At 38.7% G+C, this 24277-nt stretch overlaps 4 protein-coding genes across 8 annotated transcripts in view; 3 read left to right on the top strand and 1 right to left on the bottom strand.

Moving 5' to 3' along the window:
• The first annotated feature begins 47 nt into the window (after positions 1–47).
• LOC143897548 (uncharacterized) lies at positions 48–9109 on the top strand. Of its 2 annotated transcripts, none has more exons than XM_077406335.1 (4): positions 48–335; positions 3777–3936; positions 4015–4274; positions 4682–9109. In XM_077406335.1, exons 2-4 carry the CDS (start codon positions 3778–3780, stop codon positions 4782–4784), a joined length of 522 nt encoding a protein of 173 aa, XP_077262461.1. In that variant the 5' UTR covers positions 48–335; position 3777; the 3' UTR covers positions 4785–9109. The 2 variants fall into 2 exon arrangements, with proteins under 2 accessions (XP_077262461.1, XP_077262462.1); XM_077406336.1 differs by lacking the exon at positions 48–335 and adding an exon at positions 409–486.
• Positions 9110–9604: 495 nt separating this feature from the next.
• The window catches only part of LOC143897543 (putative E3 ubiquitin-protein ligase UBR7), a 37560-nt gene continuing 22887 nt past the window's right edge, over positions 9605–24277 (bottom strand). Inside the window, exons 2-9 of one of the 2 annotated variants that reach the window (XM_077406319.1) lie at positions 12527–12722; positions 11248–12119; positions 10939–11127; positions 10714–10860; positions 10532–10643; positions 10279–10454; positions 10014–10173; positions 9605–9901 (exon numbers count right to left, since the gene is read on the bottom strand). In XM_077406319.1, the coding sequence (XP_077262445.1) occupies positions 9750–9901; positions 10014–10173; positions 10279–10454; positions 10532–10643; positions 10714–10860; positions 10939–11127; positions 11248–11388 (1077 nt within the window). In that variant the 5' untranslated portion in view covers positions 11389–12119; positions 12527–12722 and the 3' untranslated portion in view covers positions 9605–9749. Of the gene's footprint in view, positions 9902–10013; positions 10174–10278; positions 10458–10531; positions 10644–10713; positions 10861–10938; positions 11128–11247; positions 12120–12526; positions 12723–24277 lie in introns of both variants that reach the window. The other variant, XM_077406318.1, reaches the window with a different exon arrangement.
• On the top strand, positions 14742–19528 carry LOC143897541 (uncharacterized). 3 transcript variants are annotated; one of them, XM_077406314.1, is made up of 6 exons: positions 14753–15283; positions 16014–16275; positions 17326–17934; positions 18304–18411; positions 18816–18968; positions 19253–19527. In XM_077406314.1, exons 2-6 carry the CDS (start codon positions 16024–16026, stop codon positions 19301–19303), a joined length of 1173 nt encoding a protein of 390 aa, XP_077262440.1. In that variant the 5' UTR covers positions 14753–15283; positions 16014–16023; the 3' UTR covers positions 19304–19527. The 3 variants fall into 3 exon arrangements, with proteins under 3 accessions (XP_077262441.1, XP_077262440.1, XP_077262439.1); XM_077406313.1 differs by having other exon boundaries at positions 14754–15356; XM_077406315.1 differs by lacking the exon at positions 18304–18411 and having other exon boundaries at positions 14742–15356; positions 19253–19528.
• LOC143897538 (uncharacterized) lies at positions 19595–24246 on the top strand. The gene is made up of 6 exons (XM_077406310.1): positions 19595–20313; positions 21501–21762; positions 22079–22687; positions 23065–23172; positions 23519–23671; positions 23858–24246. The coding sequence occupies exons 2-6, from the start codon at positions 21511–21513 to the stop codon at positions 23918–23920; spliced, it is 1185 nt and encodes a 394-aa protein (XP_077262436.1). The 5' UTR covers positions 19595–20313; positions 21501–21510; the 3' UTR covers positions 23921–24246.

Here is a 24277-nt window from a genome sequence, read left to right as displayed (position 1 = left end):
GGGCGGCTGGCTGAGGGGTGGTTTTATCGACCAGGGTACGCCAGAATCTCCACAAGAGGTTCAGTAGTCGCGGGACCACCACCCCGTCGGAAACGGCTTTTCGCTAAAACGCCTCACACGCTGGACGCTTCTACGAGTGCTCCCGTTACTTTTTTCTCTCTCCCCCCCAGTCTCCCTCTCTTTCTCTATCTCTCTCTTTCTCTTTTCGTTCTTCAGCTTCGCTCCTTATCTTTCGATCCCTCGCGCAAGATATATCGCGACGAAAACGCGACGTGAAACCGAGGAGGAGGTGCCATATTCCTGCATACGAGCGATCCTGGATTCAGCTGGACGAAGTAAGTGAAACACGGGAGTGCGGAGAAGGGAGGGGGGTTTCATCAGGGGGTAAATATTTGCAAAATGTGTCCTCGGGTCTTTCTCGCGTTTAACGTGTCGCTTATTCGTTGACGCTCTCGAGCCACCTGCAACGCGGTCGTATATCAAAAGGTAATACGCAACAGATTTACGAGTCTATCGCTAATGACGCATTACGCGACTCTTCCTTTGATTTCGTATTAAATTTGAGCTGCGAGTGAAAACAGTTAATGCGAGGGAACGTTCATGCTCGAGAAAACATTCGCGTGCATGCGGCTCGCGAGAGACTTCGCGTCCATCATTTCTTCAGGATGAACAAATATGGGGCAATCGGAGTTATCATATAGATATCTGACACGTCTGCCTTCCCGTTCTCTTTTAACGTTTAACGTTTAACGTTTATCTTTCAATTCGTATATGCGACGTAGAATTAATCTATACTTTTACTATTTATAAAATCAGGGTCAGCGTGGGATTTTATTTCGTAAAATTTAGGGAGAATGCCTCCTTTAAGCTTAGGCGGAGGTCTCGATATAGAACACCCGGTTCGCGGCGGCTGGAACGTACGCTTATCGGCGAAGCGTGAAATTTCCCCTTGGATGTTAAATGTGCAATGTGGTGACCCATTTATCGATTTTCCGAGATTTTAGTGGAACGTATATCCACGACGCGCTTATACGTTGCTTTTAAGGCAGAAAACGAGAGATGGAAGGAACACAAAAATACCGATGAAAACAAAAATGGGGAAAGTCATCGAGAATCCCCTTTTGCGCGAGATTTAGTGCATCTCGTGCCGTAGCTGTCGCGTACAGCTAGCTCTCGGGTAATACATCAACGAGACGCATCCACACGGGGGATGCGCCCGAGTGCAATACATATATTTGTCACCTGCTTTCACGACCGCGACAGTCGACAAATATTGACGCCCGTCGCATTTTCTTAGGATTTTCTTGAAACTGTGAATGTACACGTTAATTTAGGTGTGCTTTATGCACGTGGTATAAATCTCAGTATACCTCTTCCGGTATAAAAAATCAAGATACTGGAGCCTCAAAGTTTCAACTTTTACTAATGAAAAGATTTTCCAGGCCAAACGGTAAGAGATACGAGGTTGGCCAAGAGGACCAAAGTTGCTCCTCTCGTCGAGTTCTATAAGGAAAAAATGCCAAAATTAAAAAAAATATAATTTTAAATTTTTTTTGAAACTTTGAGGCTCAGTATCTTTATTTTTTATGCCGGAAAAGGTACTGAAATTCATAAAGCACTCATTCACTCATAAAGCACATCTAAATTAACGTATATTCACAGTTTCAAGAAAATCCTGAGAAAATCGATTTTCTCTAGTATAAGGACGAGAGAACGTCCTTAAAGCGTTCCAGTCGAGACTATTGAAATCGCGGTACCTACGGCGCGGCGCGGCGTCCATATGGCGTGCAGTAACCTCGATTATCGGAAACTGTTATAGCTATATTTTTCTGGAGCGCAGCCAAACGGAATATCAACGGCTCGAGCTGAGCGCGGCCCAAGGCGAGTCAATGCACGACAAGTATAGGTCGTTGCCGTAAATTAATCCCCCTCTCCCCCCCGTCCGTTTTTTTTTCGGGGAAGCTCGCCTCGGTCTCTCGACTAGGATGTTACCGCGAAATCGTTATCGCGATCGCGAGAATCATCGTATCGCCGGGAACGGAAAAACGATCGTTTTCCCTCGAATTTTTATTTGAAATAAAATCCAACCCGCGCCTCGGCCGTTGCTCAACGTAGAACAGCCCGCGAGTTGGTACCTTCCGTCAGGGTGAACCACCTCGACGTGGCGTCGAGCCCTAAATATGCCTCGATCGCGAACCGAATCGCGTGCGTCCATTTAAAAGAAAAAAAAAGAGGAACGAGAAGCACGCGCACGACTCATGCGTGAAATCGAGCGATATGCGGAGTCGCGCGGATTTACAAAGACACCGGATATCCTTTTCTCCCCCCGACCCCTCCGTCCCCCCCCCCACCGCTCCCTCTCTGTAGTCCCTGAAGATTCTGGCAGAAATCCAGGGTAGTGAGATAGCGGCGATACTAGTTGCACATTCGCGCGTGCCTATAACTCGGCCTACGCTATTATATACGATGCACGTGGAGCTGCAACCATGACATCGGGGAATTAGGCCAGCGTTCCACTTTACGCCCTTCTAAAGCGATAACGGCCGTATATCCGACTGTTTTATGCGCGTGTATACCCCGCGCCGCGTAATTCCGCGTAATTCTGAAATCGAGGATCATCCGTTCGGTCCTCGACACCTCGTGACCTCGAGGATGTCCCCCGATTTCAATCGCGTTAAATCACATACAAAAAATCGCACTTCAGCCGCCGTAAATCAGACAAAGGGGGACGTAGGGAACATATTGTTTTTCTGTTTATTTTCTCGCGTTTCCTCGTGAACGGCGGTCACGCGAGATCGTACTTATCGTTAGCGCGTCAATAGAGGGAGGGGGGGGGGTTGAATCTCTCGGATTACAAGAGAAAGAGAAGGAATTTGCCGTGTTTTTTCAGCGGTGTGTGCACCTGCACACCCCGTGCTGCCTTCGGTTGTTCGATAATCGAGGTACAAAGGTCATCGCCCCCCCGAGAACATATCTAGGCCACCGACACCACCAACGTTTGCCAGTAATCGCCATCACCGCGTCGTACATTCGACTACCAAAGCAGTCCCTCGCGGTGGGAACGACCAAGTAATATTTCAAACATCAATCTTTCGATACGGGAGAGAGAGTCGCGTTCCTTAAAATTTAATAAACTTTACCACGATCGTGCGCAAACACGTCTCATTACATTGTTATATTAAATATTAAAGAATGAAATTTAAACTAATGCCTTAATTGAGTTAAATAACAAAATATTATTTATATAACTGTCATGTTTGTGTGTCAAAATTTATTTTCAACACAGAACAGTATAATTTTAATTTCGTTGATGGTTAAATTTAGTTTAATTAACATCGTTTTAGTTAAATTAATATTGAATAGGAACAGTGGCAATATCTATATAGGAATTATTAAAAATAACTCAATTGAGTATAATTTGACACTACGAATTTACGCTGTAAAATATTAAAGAATGAAATTTAAACCAATAGCTCGAGTTAAATAACAAAATGTTATTTATAACTACCATATATATGTCGTAATTTATTATTTTAACATAAAACATCAGTCTTATTTTAACTCCATTGATTTAGTTAAATTAAAGACATATCGTAGAAGCAGTGAATAAAAGCAGTGGCGACCAGTAGGAATGGTTAAAAATAACTCGATTGAGTATAATTTGACACTACAAATTAAACAGTGTACGATAACACGGATAAACTTAATTCGATCGTTGCGTGGCCGAGCACGTTTCTTCCCAGCTTCTGACGCTTCCCCTCGTGATCTCGTTTCAGAATGATCACCGCGTTACCGGTACCTTCGGTGAAGGTCTTTCACAAGACCTACTACCAGGAGAAGAGCTCGCGGATAGGAAACAGCCAGCCGGGTAGCCCGCTGGCGGAGAGCGAGGCGGTGCTAGATAAGGAACCTCCGGAGTACTATTTCTGCGGAAAGGTATATATACTTGTACGTTGCTCGCTACTGATCGTCTGGAAATCGCGGTACCAATAGCGGTATTATTATACACTCCAGGTCAATTCGCTGTACGTCGTCGTCGGCTCGCTGTTGCTGGGAGCGGTGGTGCTGGTCGTCGGTCTGGTTCAACTCGCGCCGGGCGCGGAGGCAGCCCGGAATTCGGCGGCCCTGATCGCCACCGGAAGCGGCCTCCTCGTGATAGGGGTGTTTCTCGCGCCCCTGCGAGCCGTCTGCATCAGGAAGCAGAGCGCGGCCCAGAAGGACGGCACCCATCAGCGCAGCGTCACCAGCATAGACATGCTGCTGGCCCAGCACAGGTAAAGCGATCCGTCGGTGTTCGTCAGCCTCTTCTAATTGAGGTGTAAACAAAGGAGAGAAAAAGAAACATTCGGAATTATCTCCTATGTCTATTTCTATATACCAGTGCAGATTAACTTTAATCTCAGTTTAATTTACTCTTTTTATCTTTTTCTAATTCTTATTGGAACTAGAAAAAGATAAGTTAAATCGAGGTTAAAGTTAAATCTACATTGGCGGGATAAAACGTTACGAGTATAAAAATGTGTTAAAGCGTTTTGCGATCTTCGTAACGTCGAAATCAAAGTTGGCATGCAGTCGAGTAATTCCTTGCTCGAGAAAGATATACAAAGTCCTGTTTCGCGAAGGCATCTTGTTCTCTTATTCACGCGTATCATCAGCATCACGATCTCCGTTGCATCGGCAGGGACTTCACGGTTCTGACGCCCGACGAGCTCGAGGGCCTCGTGGGCCGGCCGGCGTCCAACAATCTGGAGAGCAAGCCGCACCGGCAGGGCCACGACACCTAGGTACCGATCGCCTCGAGGAGGGCACCGCCTTCCGCATCGTCATCGTCCCCGCCGTGCTCGAGCTCGAGCACCACCACGCCGCCGTCGTCCGCCGCGTCGCCGCCAGGACCAAGCTCCTCCATTCTGTACACGCATCGTTACGATACGCGCGAGCATAGTTTGGTTTAAAAATCGATGTGCACATCACACCCGCCGCCGTCATTAGCGTTTTAGGGCCGCAAGGGCCTCCTCACGCAACTTTTCTAACGCGTGCACCGCGCAGCCGAGGGTCCCGCGAGCGGGACAAGGGTCTTTTCGGGGGGGGGGAGGGAGGGGGGGTAGGCTTAAAGAAACGTAAAAAACTCGTCGCCGCGGGCGAGGAGACTAGCCGATGCACGACACGTAGATTTCATCGTTTCACCAAAAATATTCCGACGACCGCGATTCAGAGAGGCTTCGTTGATTCATCCCGCCGTCGAGCCGAATCACGTGTGCGAAACGGTTTTTACAGATGAGTGTGTATACGAATTCGAAATCTCATAAGCGTCTTTGAGAAACATATGCTTTGTATTTTACGTACGGCCGCGGTATCGCTTATTGCACGTATTTGCATTCTCTCGAGCGTAAAAATTGAATCTCCTGCGGAACACACGCTCTTTTTCTCTGTTCTCCGAAATGTGAACTGTCGAGGATACTTTAAATTGCAAACGCTTTGCGGTTTGATTACTGAAATTTTATCAATGATATTTTCACGCTGCAGAAAAATATATATACTTTAATATCTCTAAAAAAATGTTTGGTAAATCTGTAATGACGGGTGTGTTATTTTCTCAAAGACTAAAATTGTGTTCAATTCACGAATGAATGAAGTACGATACCGAGTAACTTCGTCGCGAATCTTCATCTCGATTTAAGTATAGATACATACATATAAATAAATATATATATATATATATAGCGTTGTATAAGATACACTTACGATAGGATTTGGAAATTTTCGGGATTTGTTATAGGGCGATAAAGAGGACAGACGAGATATCGCGCGCGTAAAGAGGATCTTCGGATCTTCTCGCAAGTCTCGGCAAATAGTTGTGTTCGTGAAATATTTAAAAATGCCGTCTTACGGAGGTATATGCGCGATATGTATAGCCCCGTGTCGACAGGCCACGTATAATGTCAAGATCATTTGCTGGAGGAAAGGGTAAACGATAAATTGGGATTGGATGTGTAACGACGAACCTCACGAGCAATGAAACATACCGAGGTCGATATATAATATACGCTTATATACAAAGTGGCGTGCAAAAAGTGGGAATCAGCAGATGAGCGGCTGTGCACGTTCGTACGCGCGTGTGCCTGTGCGTATGCATGTATTGTGTGTGCCTGACCCATTGAGTTTCAAAGTCCTCGGCAAAAATTTGTGCGCCAGGCGCAATTAGCTCTCTCTCACCTTCGAAACTTCTGAGCTTCTAATTGCTCGTCCGGGATATACGGGACCTTGATTTATAAATTCTCCGTCGAAAACGAGGTCGACGCGAGGCCGCGAGAATGCCCGAGTATATGCTGATCTCTACCTTTTGCGCGAACCATTATATATAGACGCGGACGATCAGGATGGATATCGGATATCGACTCAACAACGGTCTCTCTCTCTCTCTCTCTCTCTCTCTCTCTCTCTCTCTCTCTCTCTCTCTCTCTCTCTCTCTCGCTAGGGAAGCGAGAAATCTGATATTTATCCTGGCCGCGGCGAGTTTATCGATCCCATTTTTGATAGAGCGTCTCCGGCTCGGGGGTTTCGATTCTTTAGGGGGGCGGAAGTTCTTATCTCGTGGCCGAGAATGAGAAAGCACGCGGAAATGACGCCTAACGTAGAAATATAAATCAAAATACATAGGAGACTAATGATAAGTGATTCCGATCCGCATTTATTCACTTTGTACGCTAAAAGAGGGTATCGTTTAGGTTTATTCTTAAAAATATTCCGTAAGATTTTATGATCGTAAAACAGGCAGATTCTAACATATTCATGCGTTTGACCTGCAAACGCAATCTCGTCTGGTTCACTGTTTAATTGGGAATTGACAAATTAACACCCAACAAAATACACTCGATACGTGTCTGTTATAGAATTTATAAAATCGGTTGAAACTTCGGTTGAAAGTAACGATATTGTCTAAGTCTCGAGCTTCTTGTGTAAGGGTATTAATTTCGAGCGAGCGAAATGCAGCTTCTCTCTCGAAGAGGAAACATATCTATACCGAGTCGGCTACGAGCAGAGATATATTTTTATCATATCATTCTAGCGGGTACGCGCGAAGGAGGGAGACAGCGATTAAGAGATTAAAAAAAAAAACTGTCCACTGTTTATCGATTTAAAAAAAAAGTTTCGCATTTGCCGTAAGATTCCTATTGAATGTTTGCCTTAATTTTGGAGAGACTATAGAGATCGCCATTAAACATTAACAATAAATTCTATTTGAGAAATTCTAGTCGCGGGCGAGGGAAAAGCGCGATTTAATCATATTTTAAAGTTCAACCCTTAAATTCGGTGTATTCGAACACCGTTCGTCGCGCGACCGAGGGGGAAACCCTCGCCATTGCAGGATATCATTTGCTGCGGTAGGACATGAACGCGACCTTTTCAAGCGAGGTGCAACGGGAAGAGATGAACACCCGCGGATATATCATCAGTTAACAACAATAAAATGTTACAATTGGAAGAGGAGCTCGGAAATCATTCCACCGGGCGATTCCGCGTCTGAAAGAGTTAACATCACGGTTCCCATGCAGTTGCACGAAAAGATCGGACGTAATTTTAAGAGATTCAAAACGCACAGAATTAGCCGTAAGCATTTTTATAATGGTGTTCTATGTATATTAATACTATTGCTAATACTGTTACTCGTCACACTCACACAAACACGATCAAACGAACGAACGAACAAACAAACAAACTAACTAACACACACACACACACACACAGAACACAGCCTGATTGTGATCCGGCCGCGAATCGGTCGGCGGAAGTGTTCTTCGTACATATGTTAAAATCATCATTCCTAGGACTGAATAGTAAACACGCGCCTAGCCTTGTATGTACATATACGAACGTTTGTAACGCGAGAACAAAACAGAAATGAAGACAAACCGGAATCGGTGATGCAACTGATCTTGAGACGAGATTTGCCGATTTTTAATTAACGTTTAAAGCAGATCGTGCGAAGATCTCTCGCGGAAACATCCGTCAGCCGCGATTGCAGCTTTTCTCTAGAATCAACGCATCTGAAAAATATATCGCCGGATTTGTTTGACCGTGAAGATATAACGGTCGATCTTCGGGATGTTCGTTCCAACTAAAACAAGTCCGTTATTTCCAGGAAACACGATCGTCCGTTCGATTTGACGTAAATTGATGATTAATCGAGGAAATTTTTAATGGAATTTCTTACGTTGGCGCTCTCGAAAGAGGATTCAGCCACGTGTCAATTTAATTTTATCGAGTTCCAACACGTGGACTCTTAAAACGCCTACGAGACTAGCCGAGACCCTGCAATCGCGTCGCTGTCTCGCGTCGCACGAAGAAAATATCTCCGTATCCGTGCTGCATATAAAAATGCATCGCTTAATCTTATGACGTAACAGTATAATATCGTATCGAGAAAGTTTTACCGGATAAGACTTAGACTTTAATATGGTAGCGCGTAAATGTAAGAGGAATGTTATATCGTGAAGCGTTCGCGATGACGCGGTCATCATTGTTGAGGCTGGCCGTCTTGGGGCGAGATAAAAAGAGGATGCGCGATCTTTCGTTATTTTATTCCGTATTGCTGCTGCAGTAACGCATAGTTTTACTGCGAAATTGCTTATTTCTATTTTATACGATAACGATTATATGTATGTAATATATATTATATAATATTGTGTTATATTATATATTATAATATTATATACAATATATCGGTGATGCGCGGTGTCATACGTCATAATGTATTCGAGTCACACGGGGTTTTCGACGTGAGGGGCACCGAACCCCTTCTATCACTGCCAAAGATTCATCGTAAAGCAAGAAATGCGAACGTCAAGGCAATCACGAAGAACGTCGGCTAAAAACAGTAAAAAACCGCGGCTACGTCAATCGAAACCTCAACAATATGTTCCGCCATTGTGAACATGTCGAAGACATTCTGCGTATAGAACAGCTATGAAATATACGATATATTATACATTACAGATATTTTATCGGGAACATTCTGACTTGCTTAAAAAGTTGCGTTGATCCGTATATTTTGTAAGCGAAGATTATCAATAGCAGTTATATATAATAAATATTACTACTACGATACCTATGTCGCCGCGATCATTAATTATACCACGAATCTCCTCCTTCAATCTCTCTCAGCAACACTAGAAAAAAATATATTAAATATATATTAATAAAATTTTAGTTCGTATGAAAATCTATGAAATTAATCTATAGATCTATATTTATAAAAAAAGGCAAGATTTGTCGCTCAAAAGTCGCGTGGAAACGCGGAAGCAATAGGAAGGCAGGAGAAATGGCGAACGACAGAGAGTAAATAGCACGAGAGCTTCTCTGCTCGTTATAATTTTTCAATAAAAAATTTATTCGTAATTAAATCGAATTAGGAATTAAATGATATACATGCAAAGAAATCGCGAATCTTTCTTTTCTCTAATACTCTTCCTTGACATATATATATATATATATATATATATATATATATATATATATACTCTGCAAATTTTACGCTCTCTTTACATTTCTCTTTTCACCTTCTCCTGTAACTATATACGAAAATTTTTATTAAAAGGCTCTCCGATACAGTGACATGTACCGTTTAATTTTCTAAACACTAAACATACAAACGTTAAAAATCATGATATACGATAACTTGCGGTAAAAACATAATAAAACGCTTATTTTTATTTGGATCATTATTAGCTATGGGGGTAAAGTACAGGTTTTCAACGACAATATGTTGGCACTGTCACTTTAGGACGTTTCTTGGATTCCATTTCTGAAAAGAATTCTTTAATATCTTCTTCACGTACGACCTTCTTGTTTTCAGCAAACTTCTGTAAATATTGCATGAGCCGTTCCTTCATATTGTTGTATTCTGCAAACGATATAAACAGTTTAACGCTAATAGAAAGAGAGATTTATTTTTTGGAAGATTTAACGTTTTCGAAAACATTTCATTGGAACAACTACAATCTCTGTAATTTTACCTTCAATCGCTGTTAACTTTTGTACATGCCCCATGCTGGCAAGAGCCTTCATGCCTTTCTCATATTGGGATTCCTGTTTGTTCATTTTGCCCGCTTCCTCATACGCCTGTACGCTGTCTTTTGGGTCGAGTAGAAATGCAATGTCTTTTGCACTATACAACTGTAATGATGGTAAAAAATACGATAAAAGACTGTCACATACAAAGAAATCTATCTGAGCTTTTAATGTAATAATATAAGTATCTGAAAAGAGTCGATATCTCACCGATTTGCACTCGTCGCAAGTACACAACGCGGTTCTCCAACCCTCTATCCAAAAACAACTTCCCTTAGCATCGGCACAGCTATGTTTTGGCATTTGACATCCTTTTGGCAACTCACTGACATCTACCTCCTCGTTTTCCTCAGCTACATCCGCTTTTGCATCGGCTTTCTTTGGGACTGCTATAGCAACAAAATAACATACCAATAAGTTTACAATTGAAGCAACTTTCGGGTGTGACAAAAGTTTTAGTAACCTGCATATTTCGTCGCATATTTCCACAGAAAGTTGTGCTCTCTCATACAGCCTGTGCAGATCATTTCATTGTACGCGTTATTTGCTGGCGCGTTGTTGCCGCAATCTAGATGCTGAGGAAAAATTGCATTAGACATAAAAATTTTCAACATCGCAGAAGGATCGCATTATTGTATTATTTACCTTCAAGTGATACCAATCCTCGCATATTACACACTGCAGCATATCATCTTCATCGCCTTCCGGATCGGGATAAGGTCTCGCACAGGTACAATAAACCCCATCAAAGTTCTGATTGTATTTATTTTCGGCATTGGTAGCGGACTTGAGCTAAAAAGCACAACGAGCAAGGTTAATCGAGGCGGTATAACTTTATATAAAACGTACATCACATAGAAAACCCATTACCTTCTCTAGATTGCACTGCTTGCCATCAAACTTGATATTTCCACAGTCGCACCTGAAGTGCCGCTTCGTATACAGCTCCACAAGTTCGTGACCCTCGTGACAGTGAAAGCTGCACGCCAAGCACACGGCAGCTCGGACCTTGTTCGAGCAGCACGTCTTGCACGCGTACAACGCCTGTCTTATGTATCCCTGCGAACAGTCGTCCAAGAGGATCAAACGCGTCAGCCAAGTCAACGGATGGAGAACGGAACGGGATGAATCGCGAATCGCGCGACCCTGTCGCGGGCGAGGAGGTCAAAAGCGGCGTACCTTGCTGTAAGTGCAATTCTGGTCGTCGGACGCGCCCAGAACGGCGTACGCGTCCTCCTCGAGCTGGTTTTCCACTTGGAGAACGTCGAGCATCGTGACGGAGCTATCGTCCTCCACGGACTCGGCCAGCTTGTCGGACATGGCTCCGATCTCCGTTGCGAAACGTGGAAGGAAGACGACGACGACGAAGACGAAGGTTCACCCCGCGGGTAGATCGCGGGACGAGGGAATTCGAAATCGGGGCTTTGAACGGCTTCCACGGGCCGCCGAGGGCGCGGAAGGTTAAGATCGAAACTGCGAGCTGCGAGCGTCGTACGACTCACGGGCTGACGGCGACGCGTTCGGCGCGACGCATCTTATCGACCTTGCCAAACGTTCGTCCTTTCCCGACGAAGGAACCGCGCGTGCTTCCCGGGCTCTTCCTCTCAACCGCGTCGTCGCATCGGGACGTCAACGGCGATCCTCGTCACGTCGCGGCATGCCGGAGAGAGACGCAATCGCGATTCAAAACCCCCAGGGTCACCAAACGTCCCGTCAAAACGCGCGTACACTCGTGGACAAAAAGTGCGCGGCGTTTCCCGTTTCCCTCCAACGCGCCCAACGGACTGCCTGCCTGCGCGCGCGCGTGCGCGCATTCGCGTCCAAATGAAGAAAGATCAGGAGACAGATGGAGTTTATATACATTTTATACGAACGGGATTTAGATTCCGAATCCTTTTTGATTCCGTAATTGCGCGAAATTTTTGTCGCTCCTTTATCGAGATTATAATCGAGATTGGTCGGAACACACGGGCGTCTCCCGACTCGGAATCGTCCAGATGCCTCGAGAGCAAATCCGATTCAAAATTTGCGTTCATCCAGGAGATTGTAATCTGAAGAAAGAAAGAAAAATCAAATTCGAATTAAATTATCGAAAGAGAGAGAGAGATATATATATATATATAAGAAAAAAAACTGTGTCGTAATTAAACTCCGATGGAAATATTATCGATTACGAATATCGCGTTCCAAAACGCATCCGAGGGGAATGCGCGCGCGCGCGTTTGTGAGTTTGAGTACTTATTTGTTTAACAATTGTTAAAAAAAAATTAATATAATCTATTTTAAAATTAACTACTGATCACACACACAGAAGATAAAATCTGCTATACGCAGCTGGACTATACGAGCAATTTCTTTATATATGTATATATCGTTCGACGCATTCGCTCGGCTGTTTCGCCGGCTTAAAAACGGGGCCCGCCAAGAAATTTTGATGATTGTCGAAAATCAAACTTACCCGGCTCAACGGTCATTACAAAGATTTTAATGTATAGCTCCTCTTGACAACAAATAAGATTGGAAATTCCTTCGATCTGGTATTTATGTACGTCGGCAACCCAGTATTGTGGCGTCCCCTGAAATATCGTTTAGACGACTGAATAGAACTAAAAGGCCAAATGGCGATCCGATCGATGAACGTATGCCAAATCAATCTGTAAAAAATAAAGATACATTTTTGGATTGATAAAAAGATCAAGAAATATGACGCAAAGAATATTTTGAGAATTATTATTGCAAGTAATTATAGGTATACGGTGTATTACTACCGTTATTACTACCACAACTCTTATCACTTATATATCATATAAAATATTATTATATATAGAGAATATTGTATAGTCTAATCGCAATTTTGTTTTTATTGTACAAGAACAATGTAAAAGTTATTTTTCTAATTATTTTTCAATTATTCTTATTATTTTATACATATATATTATATATATATATATATATATATATATATATATATATATATGTAACAGAGATTATACAAGAAAAAGAAATACATGGACAAATTTCATTAATGCTTCGGAAATACAATAACAAACATTGAAACAAGTGATTCTTTTTTAAATACGTCGTTGTAATGAAGTTGATTAATTATCTCAATGTATCAATAATTATTCATTAGCATGTTAAACTTATCGCTATACGTGAATATAGAATTATAATCGCCGAATGTAATATAACGCAAAATTAACAAAGAAAACTACTGACAATTAATAACAGAACAAATAATGGTTAGAAATATAAAAAATCAATGACACATCAGGACTTTCGTGCGCGCGCGCTCGCGCGCGCGCGTATGTCCAAGGTGTCTTCAACCTCCGCACATCGATCCGGCAAAATTTAAACTGAACAGTAGCGTAAACGTATACGAATGACAAAAAAATATCGAGCGCGAGTGACTGAACGCGGAAAGTCGAATCCGTAACCCTTTGTCGTCTCGACAATTGCTTATTATACCTCTAAAATTACCCTAAAACTCTTCCCTCGCGTGCGCGTACTTTACAGCGACGTTCCCCGACGACATTACAATCAACGACGTACAGACAGAATATTTTTTATCTCGTAAGGAAGAAAAGTCGTAGATTTGCGTCACTTTTCATCGAAAATATCGAACACGCGTCGAAAATTGCGTGCACTTTATTGATACGACTCGCAACCCGCGGTGCCGTTTTGCTTCAAACGCAACCCCTTATTTTTATTCGTATATGCTGATAGCTTGCCTGTAATCTCGCTCGACTGATTTCAATTGCAGTCCGTTTCGACTTGGCTTTGGCCGAACGATACATTAAACTCGAGAGGAGTGGTCATTAATTTTTCAGAGCCACGGATCGCACGAGTAATAAAATATAAACATTTATGTAGTTACTTCAAAGTAACGCTATCACGTGCAGCAGTTATCGATAATATTTTTAATTTTCCAGCGTGCATTAATGCAGAAATCGATGTTCATTTTCGCGATGCTTAATGTACCTAATGTGCAATGCGCGGTCGCGAGATAATAAATGTCCCGTATAATTGGTATATACCGTTATAATTGGTCGTGTATAATTGGTACTGTCGCGTTACGCTAATGTAACGCCAGAATGAAGAAAGTCTTTCGATCTTGCATATCGCGCGGAGAACTTTTGTGAATATTTTATAAGGATATGTCATATAATATTTTCTCGTTTAATACAATATAATTAAAGTAAAATAACACATTTACTAACAATTTTTGTTCCACTTGAAAAAGTATGAAAGCCTCAACATAAAGATAGCGTTAAGGTGCCTTTTCATGCTGACGCTCGACGCTCATTTTCAGCGGCAAGAAGGTCGCATGACCACACGTGACGTCGGCGTCAATTGAAATTCATGAAAAGGAAAACAGCGTCAAAATTTCGGCGTCTTCGCGCTGCTTTGGCTTTGACGCTAAAGCTGAGAAAATCCAGCTTTCTTTGCTTGACGCTAGCGTCAGCGCGAAATCACGTGATTTCGCGATACGCTGAAACGAGCGTCCCATGAATTCGCACCTTAACACTTGTAAGACTTTTAATGATTAAATTATATTGAAACAATCACATTTGTTATAAAATATCACTGGTTATAGCGATTTATATTTAAGTATCTCAAATGCCAGTAGCTCTATGAAATAATAATCAAAGTATAGTAGGTAAACTTACAGAATGGTGAAAAATGACTCGTTTTTCGTATTTAACAAATGTATTTAACATAATCGAAGTTCGAAGTATCGGATACTGTTTCGTTCGCGTGCTCTAAACCGACTGAGAGACTTTAAGCTATCAACGGCACACCGACAATGTTTCGATCGACAATAAAGGGACTTTCTTATATCATAAGAAAAGAGAATTGTAAATCTGTCGGAATTAAATAAGAAAAGACGATGCTAATCTTGATGCCATATCTGATGTGACTTGCAACCTAGCTACAGTTTTCCTGTGTAAGTTTTTCCGTTCATTTAGAAGCGCAATTTTTCTTATGTGCCTCTAATTTATCCACAACCTCAACAAATGTGTATTATAGTCCTGTTCCGCAAAGTTCTATCAAATAACATCTTAAATTTGCCATTAACTTTTCAAAGCCTCGATAGACGATACGTATCATGAAAATGATAGATCTCAACAAAAGAGATACTTCAAAGCAACGTCTCAATACAGATTCTCTTTCAATAATGTCACAATATCGGTTCCGATTTTTGAGGTAGAAGGTAAAATATCTACCTCTGTCTCCACCTCTGCAGTTGAATGTAAATCAATCGTATCGAACACATCGGGAACGTGGTTAAGTATTTCGCAGAGCGTATAGCATTCTAACTAACATTTTCGCTCTTTTTAATAATCATATTAATAAGCACTAAGGTTTCGGATAAAGCTCTTAAAATACGAATTATCGCGGGATTATATAATATTATATTTTCTCAGTGTTCGTACGGAGTATGGCACAATATCATTCATTTAAAATTCATTATTACTCCCTAAAAGGGTTAAATCATATTATTTTAAATTCCCGTAAGATAAGTCACAATAAAATTACTATATTGTTACTACTATGTGATTGACAGTTTTAATATTAGATAATTTATCAATTCTAATTTTTTTGTAATCATAGTTTTTAAATGTTAACGCTATTTACACAAACATTGACATCTTGCACATTTTATTGTATTAGAGAAATTAATTATTACAATTGATAATTAAAACAATTGATTTTTGTCATCATTAATGCTACAAAAAATTTTAACGTTTGAATTAAGAAATTACAATATTGAGAAAGATAAAAATCAATAATATTTTATTTTATTAAGAAAGCTGCAATCTCTTCCTTTCGAGAATTTTAAATCAATTACAAAAATTTAAACTTCTCTGGCATTTTAAGAGATTAACCTTTTCCAGTTAAAAAACTTTTCTGTCGACATCTATATGAGTTATTCGATGTAGGTATTACAAAATGATCAATAACCGGTTGGAAGCGTATCGTACATACCAGCGTTTCCAACGGATTGTACTCATTATCTGTGGCTGTTGGTACATGCCCACAAAATCTGGCAAAATCCGTTACTATTGGTCCGTTTGTATGATCTTGGGCATGTTCATGTACGTCACGCTATGCTTGCATATAAGCTACATCCACAGACATAACTTGGTACTTATGATGAAATACATGGGCGTAGGAACATCTGTAGTTGGAGCCATTTTCAAGGTAAGAATCAGGAGAACTTTAGATACATTTCATCACGTACACTAGAAAAAAAATGTTTAATCCAAAAAAATATTTAGTCCGATACATTCAACTAAACATTTTAGTTAATTAACTAAACGTTAGTTGTTTCAACAATTTATTTAGTTTCTTTAATCAAAAATTAATTAATTTAACTAATGTTTAGTTAACTAACTAAAATGTTTAGATGAACGTATCGGACTAAATATTTTTTGGGATTAACAAATTTTTTTTCTCAGTGTAGAAAAACAAGATTAGAAAAATATTTTATACAATAAGAGACACATTAATACATTAATATATTAATGTATTAATATAAAATATATCCATATATGTTTTCTTTTTCTTATATAATATCTGCATGCCTGTATATATATATATATATATATATATATATATATATAAATACGTAGAAAAAATAATAGACCAAATGCGGCGCGAAAAAAATTTTTATACCCTCACGGCGATATTGACTAAAAAGTTCATACTCTAACTAAACTCTAACGCGCGGCGGCGCGAAGAAAAATTCATATACCCGAAGTGCGGCGAGGATAAAAATTTGTATCTGAAGTGCGGCGAAAATAAAAATTCATACCCCAAGTGCGGCGCGAAAAAAAATTTACGCACTAACGACGGTCGAATAAAAAATTCATACCCCAAATTCAACGAGGACAAAAAATATCCCAAGTGCGGCGAGGATAAAAATATGTATATATATCGACATTATGCAAATAATCAACCGGATTAATAGTCAAATTAAAACCTCACAACGGAAACGATTTACTTATTAGGTACGCGGTTTCTTTAGAAAGCAAATTGAGCACATTTATTAGGGGAACACATAAATTGCGCTAATGTATCTTCTAATAAATGTCACTTCTTTACAACGCTCCATATTTTCGAAAGAAAAAAATTTTCATTTAAAATTTAACTAAGTATATGGCAGATTTAAAATCGTAATATTAAACAGTCCCTGTGGAACATTATTGTCTCGCGTAGAGAAGAGATATGCATGTCTGATCTTTTTTTAAGGTGGGAACCTTCCTCTTCAATCGCCGATCTCTGATAAAATGTCACCGGACGCTGAATGATCTTTTCGAGGAGGAGCTTGCGCGGAACGAGAAAACACGGACGATAATGCTTTCGTTCCTTCCCACAATGTGCATCTTGGCGTACACATATTCCGCCATTATGATGTCATTAGTCTTGGCGTATTTTGTACCTCCATATTTATTCATAATCCGCGATCTCCGTCATCTCCGTTTAACTACGAATTACACTCTACCAATCAGTAGAAGATACGGACACTTCTGGCCCGTCCCCGACAATTTCTTGTATCATTTTCATCTGCTGCTCGAGACGAGTCTAGCGTCGCTCAGCAGCACAACGGCGGCCAGCGTTGAATGTGCCTTTGGCTTCTCTGTCTACCAGTTTGCCTCGACGATGCACGCCATGACTTTCAGACTCACGAATCCTTTGCCCAACGAGAAGTTGTCAGACGTTCTAAAAACGTGCGTGGAGAAGCATCAGAAGCTAATGCAATGCCGTGACACTCTGGAGCACAATTATGGGCCTCTTGTATTTTGGCACGTTGTCTCCAACGCCGTGCTTCTTTGCTCATTGATATACGAGGCGATGTCAGTACGTAGATACATTAATGCAAAATTTGAGGTTCGATGTCGCAATGCTTAATCCATTGTATTATGCGTAGTTAAAGTCGGCCATGAGATAATTCGTATCACCGTGTGTTACGCTAATGTCCAGAATAAATTTGAACGTACGTGTCTTGATTCATTTGGAAAACATTTGCGAGTAACAAATAAATGTCATAGATTTCTCGTGGCGTCTTAATATAACTAAAAGTTAAAGTAAAATGTCATCTAATATTTTTTGTTCCATTTTTTAAAGAATGGAAATAAAAATTGCGCTGCGCTTGCAAGATTTTTCCAATGGTATAGCATTGCCCAAATATTTTATAGTGTAATATTAATTGTTAAACCTTTGGAATAGTTCTCGAGCTTTAACGTTAGGAACTTAACCGAGTTTATGACATTCGCTCTAGTAAAACTGTTACAATCGTTTATGTACTCATGGTACGGTACTGTCCTGACAAATGCGGTAAGTTTCAATGATTTACTAAAACAATTATAATAACTCAAAATTAATCCTTTCCCATATATGTGTATATATATATATATATATATATATATATATATATATATGTAGGTCTGGAAGTATGTTCCGGGACTTTTATTTTTGATATCGGTATATTCCGGGACATTTGGCAGTTTCCAGGACTGTCCTGGAAAAAATTGATGTCCTACGGCATTTTTTGGGACAGTTTTTTGAATCTGATTACATATATATGCGTTATATTCCAGGACTGTACATTTCAAAAAACGTAAACAGTCCCGGAACATACCTCTGGACCTACATATATATATGTATGCATACTCTACATGTATATATATGTATGTACACTCTATATGTATAATATATGTATGTATACTCTATATGTTTAGAGCGAGGACTTTCGTAAAGGAATATATTTTGGCGAATGGCCAAATTCTGAACTCGATCGTCACGTGAGAACAAACATTATTCTGATGATGATGCAAAAGCCTATAACTATAAACGCATTTTTCGCTCCCGTTGACATGAACATGTTCACTAATGTAAGTAGTCAAGTTGCAATTCGCTGAGTGGAAGCTTATGACTTCCAACTAAAATTTTAGAAATTATGTAGCACTAAAAAGTTATAAAAAATTAAGAGATTTTAATTACTGTCCAAAAAATGTGAATTAGAATATTACTTTATTCGTGAAGTTTATTTCTTCAAATTCATATTAAATTTTATTTCTGCAAACTTTGGAAATGTCCCTACAACTTCTAATAATATTTACAATTATGTATTTTTCGGGTATTAAACTAATATTAATCGTTTTGCTTTTATTCGTAGATCATAAATACCACAATGTCCTATTTCTTCCTGTTGCGATCTGTTACTTAGTGATAAAGGCGAATAACGATGAATGCTACGTATATTTTGTAAACTCTAGCAAAACTTGTAAAATTGTTACGTCATTAACAGGTTATTTTAATTTAGAAAGTAAAATCTTGCATTACTGACACCTTTTATTATTACGTTATTAATGCTTAATATAAATGCGTAAACTATTATATATTAAAACAATAACATACTATATATTGTCACTGATTATTGAGTTTTATTTTTATTTATCTTAAATGACAGTAACTTTACGGAATAGTAATCAATTAAAATTTAGCAGGTAAACTTACAGAAAGGTGAGGAATGATTCATTCTTCATTTACGCGTGTATTTATTGAGTTTCTCGAATCACACACTGACCTACTAAATGTCAGAGAAAATATGTCAATATATCGTAAATAGACGTGATAGCAAGAGAAGTATCCATGCAGCATAGGGGATTGAACGGGACTCTCTTTTCTACAGACGTCTGGTTATACCCTCAGGCTAATCAAAGTTCTAGACATAATCGATACTGTTTCTTTCACGTGCTCCAAACTATCAACGGTACATCCACAATGTTTCGATCGACAATAAAGGGACTCCCTTATAATATAAGAAAAGAGAATTGTAAATCTGTCTGAATTAAATAAGAAAAGACGTTGCTAATCTTGATGCCATATATGATGTGACTTGCAACCTACAGTTTTCCTGTAAGTTTTTCCGTTCACTTTGAAGCGCAATTTTTCTTATGTGTCTCTAATTTATCTACAACTTCAACAAATGTGTATTATAGTCCTGTTCCACAAAGTTCTATCAAATAACATCTTAAATTTGCCATTAACTTTTCAAAGCCTCGATAGACGATACGTATCATGGAAATGATAGTCGATACTTCAAAGCAACGTCAATACAGGATTCTCTTTCAATAGTCTCTTAATATCAGTTCCGATTTTTTAGGTAGAGGGTAAAATCTCTCCATCTACCTCAGTGGGGATTAATGTGAATCCATCGAGCGCATCGGAAACGTTGTTAAGTATTTCGCAGAGCGTATAAGCTTTCCAACTAACATTTTCGCTCTTTTTAATAGTCATATATTAATAAGCACAAAGGTTTCGGATAAAGCTCTTAAAATAGGAATTATCGGTATACAATGTTATATTTTCTCAGTGTTCGTACACAGTAAAAAATAAAATGTTAATCGTAACATTTTTCAAATGTCTCAGAAAGTCCACTCTAAATTTTAAGTTAAAATAACTCATTCATCGTGTGTTACTTGTTGACAAATCAGAGTTAATTTATTGACACTATATTTTACATTTTTATATTTGTTCTTTTAACTTTAAGTATAATGTAAAAATAACTTGTAAAAAATGTCGATGCAACATATTTGAATAAACGATAGTTATTTCAATAAGGGAAATGTTGTTCTGAATATTTGATTGTAGTAAATTTGATTATTTTGTATGTCAAAGTTTACGATTATTTAAAAAGATTTACTTTAACTTTTGTTTATGTTAAAATAACTTTAAGGCGTGTTGATTTTTTGAAATAATTATGTTAAAAGAACTCAAAATAATATTCAATTTCTAGTGTTAAGTTATCACGCTGACATTAATATAACACATGAAAATGTTACGAAAATAATAACATAGCTGTTGTATGTTAATTTTACATTGAAATAATAGTCAAATCTTGGTAACACAAGAAAATTTTAACATTTGGACGCACGATTTTTTACTGTGTACAGATGAGTACGGCTATCATTCAAACTTCATTATTATTCTCTAAATAAGAATAAATCATAATATTTTAAATTCCCGTGAAATAAGTCACAATAAAATTACTCTATCGTTACTACTATGTGATTGACAGTTTTAATATTAGATAATTTATCAATTCTAATCATAGTTTTTAAATGTTAATGCTATTTACACAAACATTGACATCTTGCACATTTTATTGCATTAGAGAAATTAATTATTAAACAACAATTATCTTTTGTCATCATTAATGCTACACAAAATTTCAACGTTTGAATTAAAAAATTACAATATTGAGAAAGATAAAAATCAATAATATTTTATTTCATTAAGCTGCAATCTCTTCGAGTTTTAAATAAATTACAAAAATTTAAACTTCTCTGGCATTTTAAGAGATTAAACTTTTCCAGTTAAAAAACTTTTCTGTCGACATCTATATGAGTTATTCGATGTAGGTATCACAAAATGATTAATAACCGGTTGGAAGCGTATCGTACATACCAGCGTTTCCAACGGATTGTACTCATTATCTGTGGCTGTTGGTACATGCCCACAAAATCTGGCAAAATCCGTTACTATTGGTCCGTTTGTATGCTCTTGGGCATGTTCATGTTCCTAATGATAAACTTGCATATGAGCTATATCCACAGACATAACTTGGTACTTATGATGAGATACATAGGCATAGGAACATCTGCAGTTGGAGCCATTCTCAAGGTACGAATCAGGGACTTACATTTCCGTAAATAATCAACAGGATTTGTAGTCATCAAACTAAAATCTTACAACGTCAACAATTTATTTAAGATTTCTTTAGAAAACAAATTGAGCACATTTATTAATGAAACACGTAAAATGCGTTAATATATCTTCTAATAAACGTCACTTCTTTGCAACGCTTCATATTTCGCAAAAAAAAATTTTTATTTGAAATTTAAATATGACAGATTGAAAATCGTAGTATTAAACAGTTTCTGTGCTACATTTTTGTCTCGCGTAGAAAAGAGGTATGCATGTCTGATCTTTTTTTAAGGTGGGAACCTTCCTCTTCAATCGCCGATCTCTGATAAATTATCACCGGACGCTGAATGATCTTTTCGAGGAGGAGCTTGCGCGGAACGAGAAAACACGGACGATAATGCTTTCGTTCCTTCCCACAATGTGCATCTTGGCGTACACATATTTCGCCATTATGATGGCATTAGTCTTGGCGTATTTTGTGCCTCCATATTTATTCATAATCCGCGATCTCCGTCATCTCCGTTTAACTACGAATTACACCCTACCACTCAGTAGAAGATACGGGCACTTCTGGCCCGTTCCCGACAATTTTTTGTATCATTTTCATCTGCTCCTCGAGACGAGTCTAGCGTCGCTCAGCAGCACAACGGCGGCCAGCGTTGATAGTGCCTTTGGCTTCTATGTCTATCAGTTTGCCTCGACGATGCACGCCATGACTTTCAGGCTCACGAATCCTCTGCCCACCGAGAAGTTTTCAGACGTTCTAAGGACGTGCGTGGAGAAGCATCAGAAGCTACTGCAATGCCGTGACACGCTGGAGCATAACTATGGGCATTTTGTCCTTTACCACGTTGTCTCCAACGCCGTGCTTCTTTGCTCATTGATATACGAGGCGATGACAGTACGTAGATACATTAATGCAAAATTTGACGTTCGATGTCGCAATGCTTAATCCATTGTATTATGCGTAGTTAAAGTCGGCCATGAGATAATAAATGTTACGGTTGTACAATTCGTACCGCCGTGTTACGCAAATGTCAGAATAAATTTGAACGTGTGTTGATTCATTTGGAGAACATTTGCGAGTAACATATAAATGTCATAGATTTCTCGTGGCATCTTAATATAACTAAAAGTAAAGTAAAATATTACCTAACGTTTTTTAAAAAAATTGGAAATAAAAATTGCACAGCGCTTGCAAGAATTTTCCGTGTGCAATGGTATAGCATTGCTTAAATACCTTATAATGTAATATTAATTGTTAAACCTTTGGAATAGTTCTCGAGCTTTAACGTTAGGAACTTAACCGAGTTTATGACATTCGCTTTAGTAAAACTGTTTCAACCGTTCATATACACATGGTACGGCACTGTCCTCACAAATGCGGTGAGTTTTAATGATTTGCTAAAACAATTGTAATAACAATAGAATAAATAAATAAATTCGCCAGTACGTAGATAAAAATAATGAAATCCAAAATTAAGCGACCCAACTGGCCAGTTCACATATATTTCGACTCACAACGTTTCGACCATAATTTGGTCCTTTTCAATAAGTCCTTTCCCAATATCTTGCTTGAAAAAAACCAAATTATGGTCGAAACGTTGTGAGTCGAAATATATGTGAACTGGCCAGTTGGGTCGCTTAATTTTAAATTTTATTAATTATATTAACTCAAAATTAATCCTTTCACACATATGTATATATATGTATGGATACTCTATATGTTTAGAGCGAGGACTTTCGTAAAGGGATATATTTTGGCAAATGGCCTAACTCTGAACTCGATCATCACGTGAGAACAAACATTATTCTGATGATGATGCAAAAGCCGATGACTATAAACGCATTTGTCACTCCCGTTGAGATGGTCATGTTCACTAATGTAAGTATTATAGTTAAGTTGCAATTCGCTGAGTAAATCTGTATGGAAGTTTATGATTTCCAACTGAAATTGTAGAAATTATGTGTAGAACTAAAAAGATATAAAGAATTTAGATTCTAATAATATTTACAATTGTGTATTTTTCGCGTATTAAACTAATATTAATCGTTTTGCTTTTATTCGTAGTTCATAAATACTACAATGTCCTATTTCTTCCTGTTGCGATCTGTTGGTGATAAAAACGAATAACGCGATGAATGCTACGTATGTTTTGTAAACTCTGACAAAACTTGTAGAATTGTTACGTCGTTAGTAGATTATTTTAATTTAGAATGTAAAATATTGCATTATTGACACCTTTTATCATTACGTTATTAACGTTTGATCGCTATTATATCGACCATTTGCTGCAACAATGACATAACTCATAAAACAAAGTTTTCCAGAAAACAAGTTTAAATGTTTTAAATCATTAAAATTTTGTAATATTCTTTGTGAATGCGATTTTGATGTAAAAACTGATTGTAGAGAAACAAAAGTCTCTAGCTATATATTATATATAGCTCATTTATTCAGCGTAGGTATTGAATTCTCACCATTCTATTG

The sequence above is a fragment of the Temnothorax americanus genome, unplaced genomic scaffold (genome assembly GCF_048541705.1).
Source record: "Temnothorax americanus isolate GAGA-0224 unplaced genomic scaffold, ASM4854170v1 Scaffold20, whole genome shotgun sequence".
Classification (NCBI taxonomy): Eukaryota; Metazoa; Arthropoda; class Insecta; order Hymenoptera; family Formicidae; genus Temnothorax; species Temnothorax americanus.
The sequence above is the reverse complement of the archived record's forward strand: the minus strand, read 5'-3'. Positions and strand labels throughout refer to the sequence as shown.

What these genes read in the sequence shown, in the direction of transcription:
- LOC143897548 (XM_077406335.1), top strand. Translation starts at nt 3,778, where the DNA reads ATGATCACCGCGTTACCGGTACCTTCGGTGAAGGTCTTTCACAAGACC. An exon ending in AGTACTATTTCTGCGGAAAG is followed by an intron (nt 3,937 to 4,014) that starts GTATATATACTT and finishes TATACACTCCAG; the next exon opens with GTCAATTCGCTGTACGTCGT. An exon ending in ATGCTGCTGGCCCAGCACAG is followed by an intron (nt 4,275 to 4,681) that starts GTAAAGCGATCC and finishes TTGCATCGGCAG; the next exon opens with GGACTTCACGGTTCTGACGC.
- LOC143897541 (XM_077406314.1), top strand. Translation starts at nt 16,024, where the DNA reads ATGATCAATAACCGGTTGGAAGCGTATCGTACATACCAGCGTTTCCAA. An exon ending in TAGTTGGAGCCATTTTCAAG is followed by an intron (nt 16,276 to 17,325) that starts GTAAGAATCAGG and finishes TCTTTTTTTAAG; the next exon opens with GTGGGAACCTTCCTCTTCAA. An exon ending in ACATGAACATGTTCACTAAT is followed by an intron (nt 18,969 to 19,252) that starts GTAAGTAGTCAA and finishes TTTTATTCGTAG; the next exon opens with ATCATAAATACCACAATGTC.
- LOC143897538 (XM_077406310.1), top strand. Translation starts at nt 21,511, where the DNA reads ATGATTAATAACCGGTTGGAAGCGTATCGTACATACCAGCGTTTCCAA. An exon ending in CAGTTGGAGCCATTCTCAAG is followed by an intron (nt 21,763 to 22,078) that starts GTACGAATCAGG and finishes TCTTTTTTTAAG; the next exon opens with GTGGGAACCTTCCTCTTCAA. An exon ending in GCACTGTCCTCACAAATGCG is followed by an intron (nt 23,173 to 23,518) that starts GTGAGTTTTAAT and finishes CTATATGTTTAG; the next exon opens with AGCGAGGACTTTCGTAAAGG.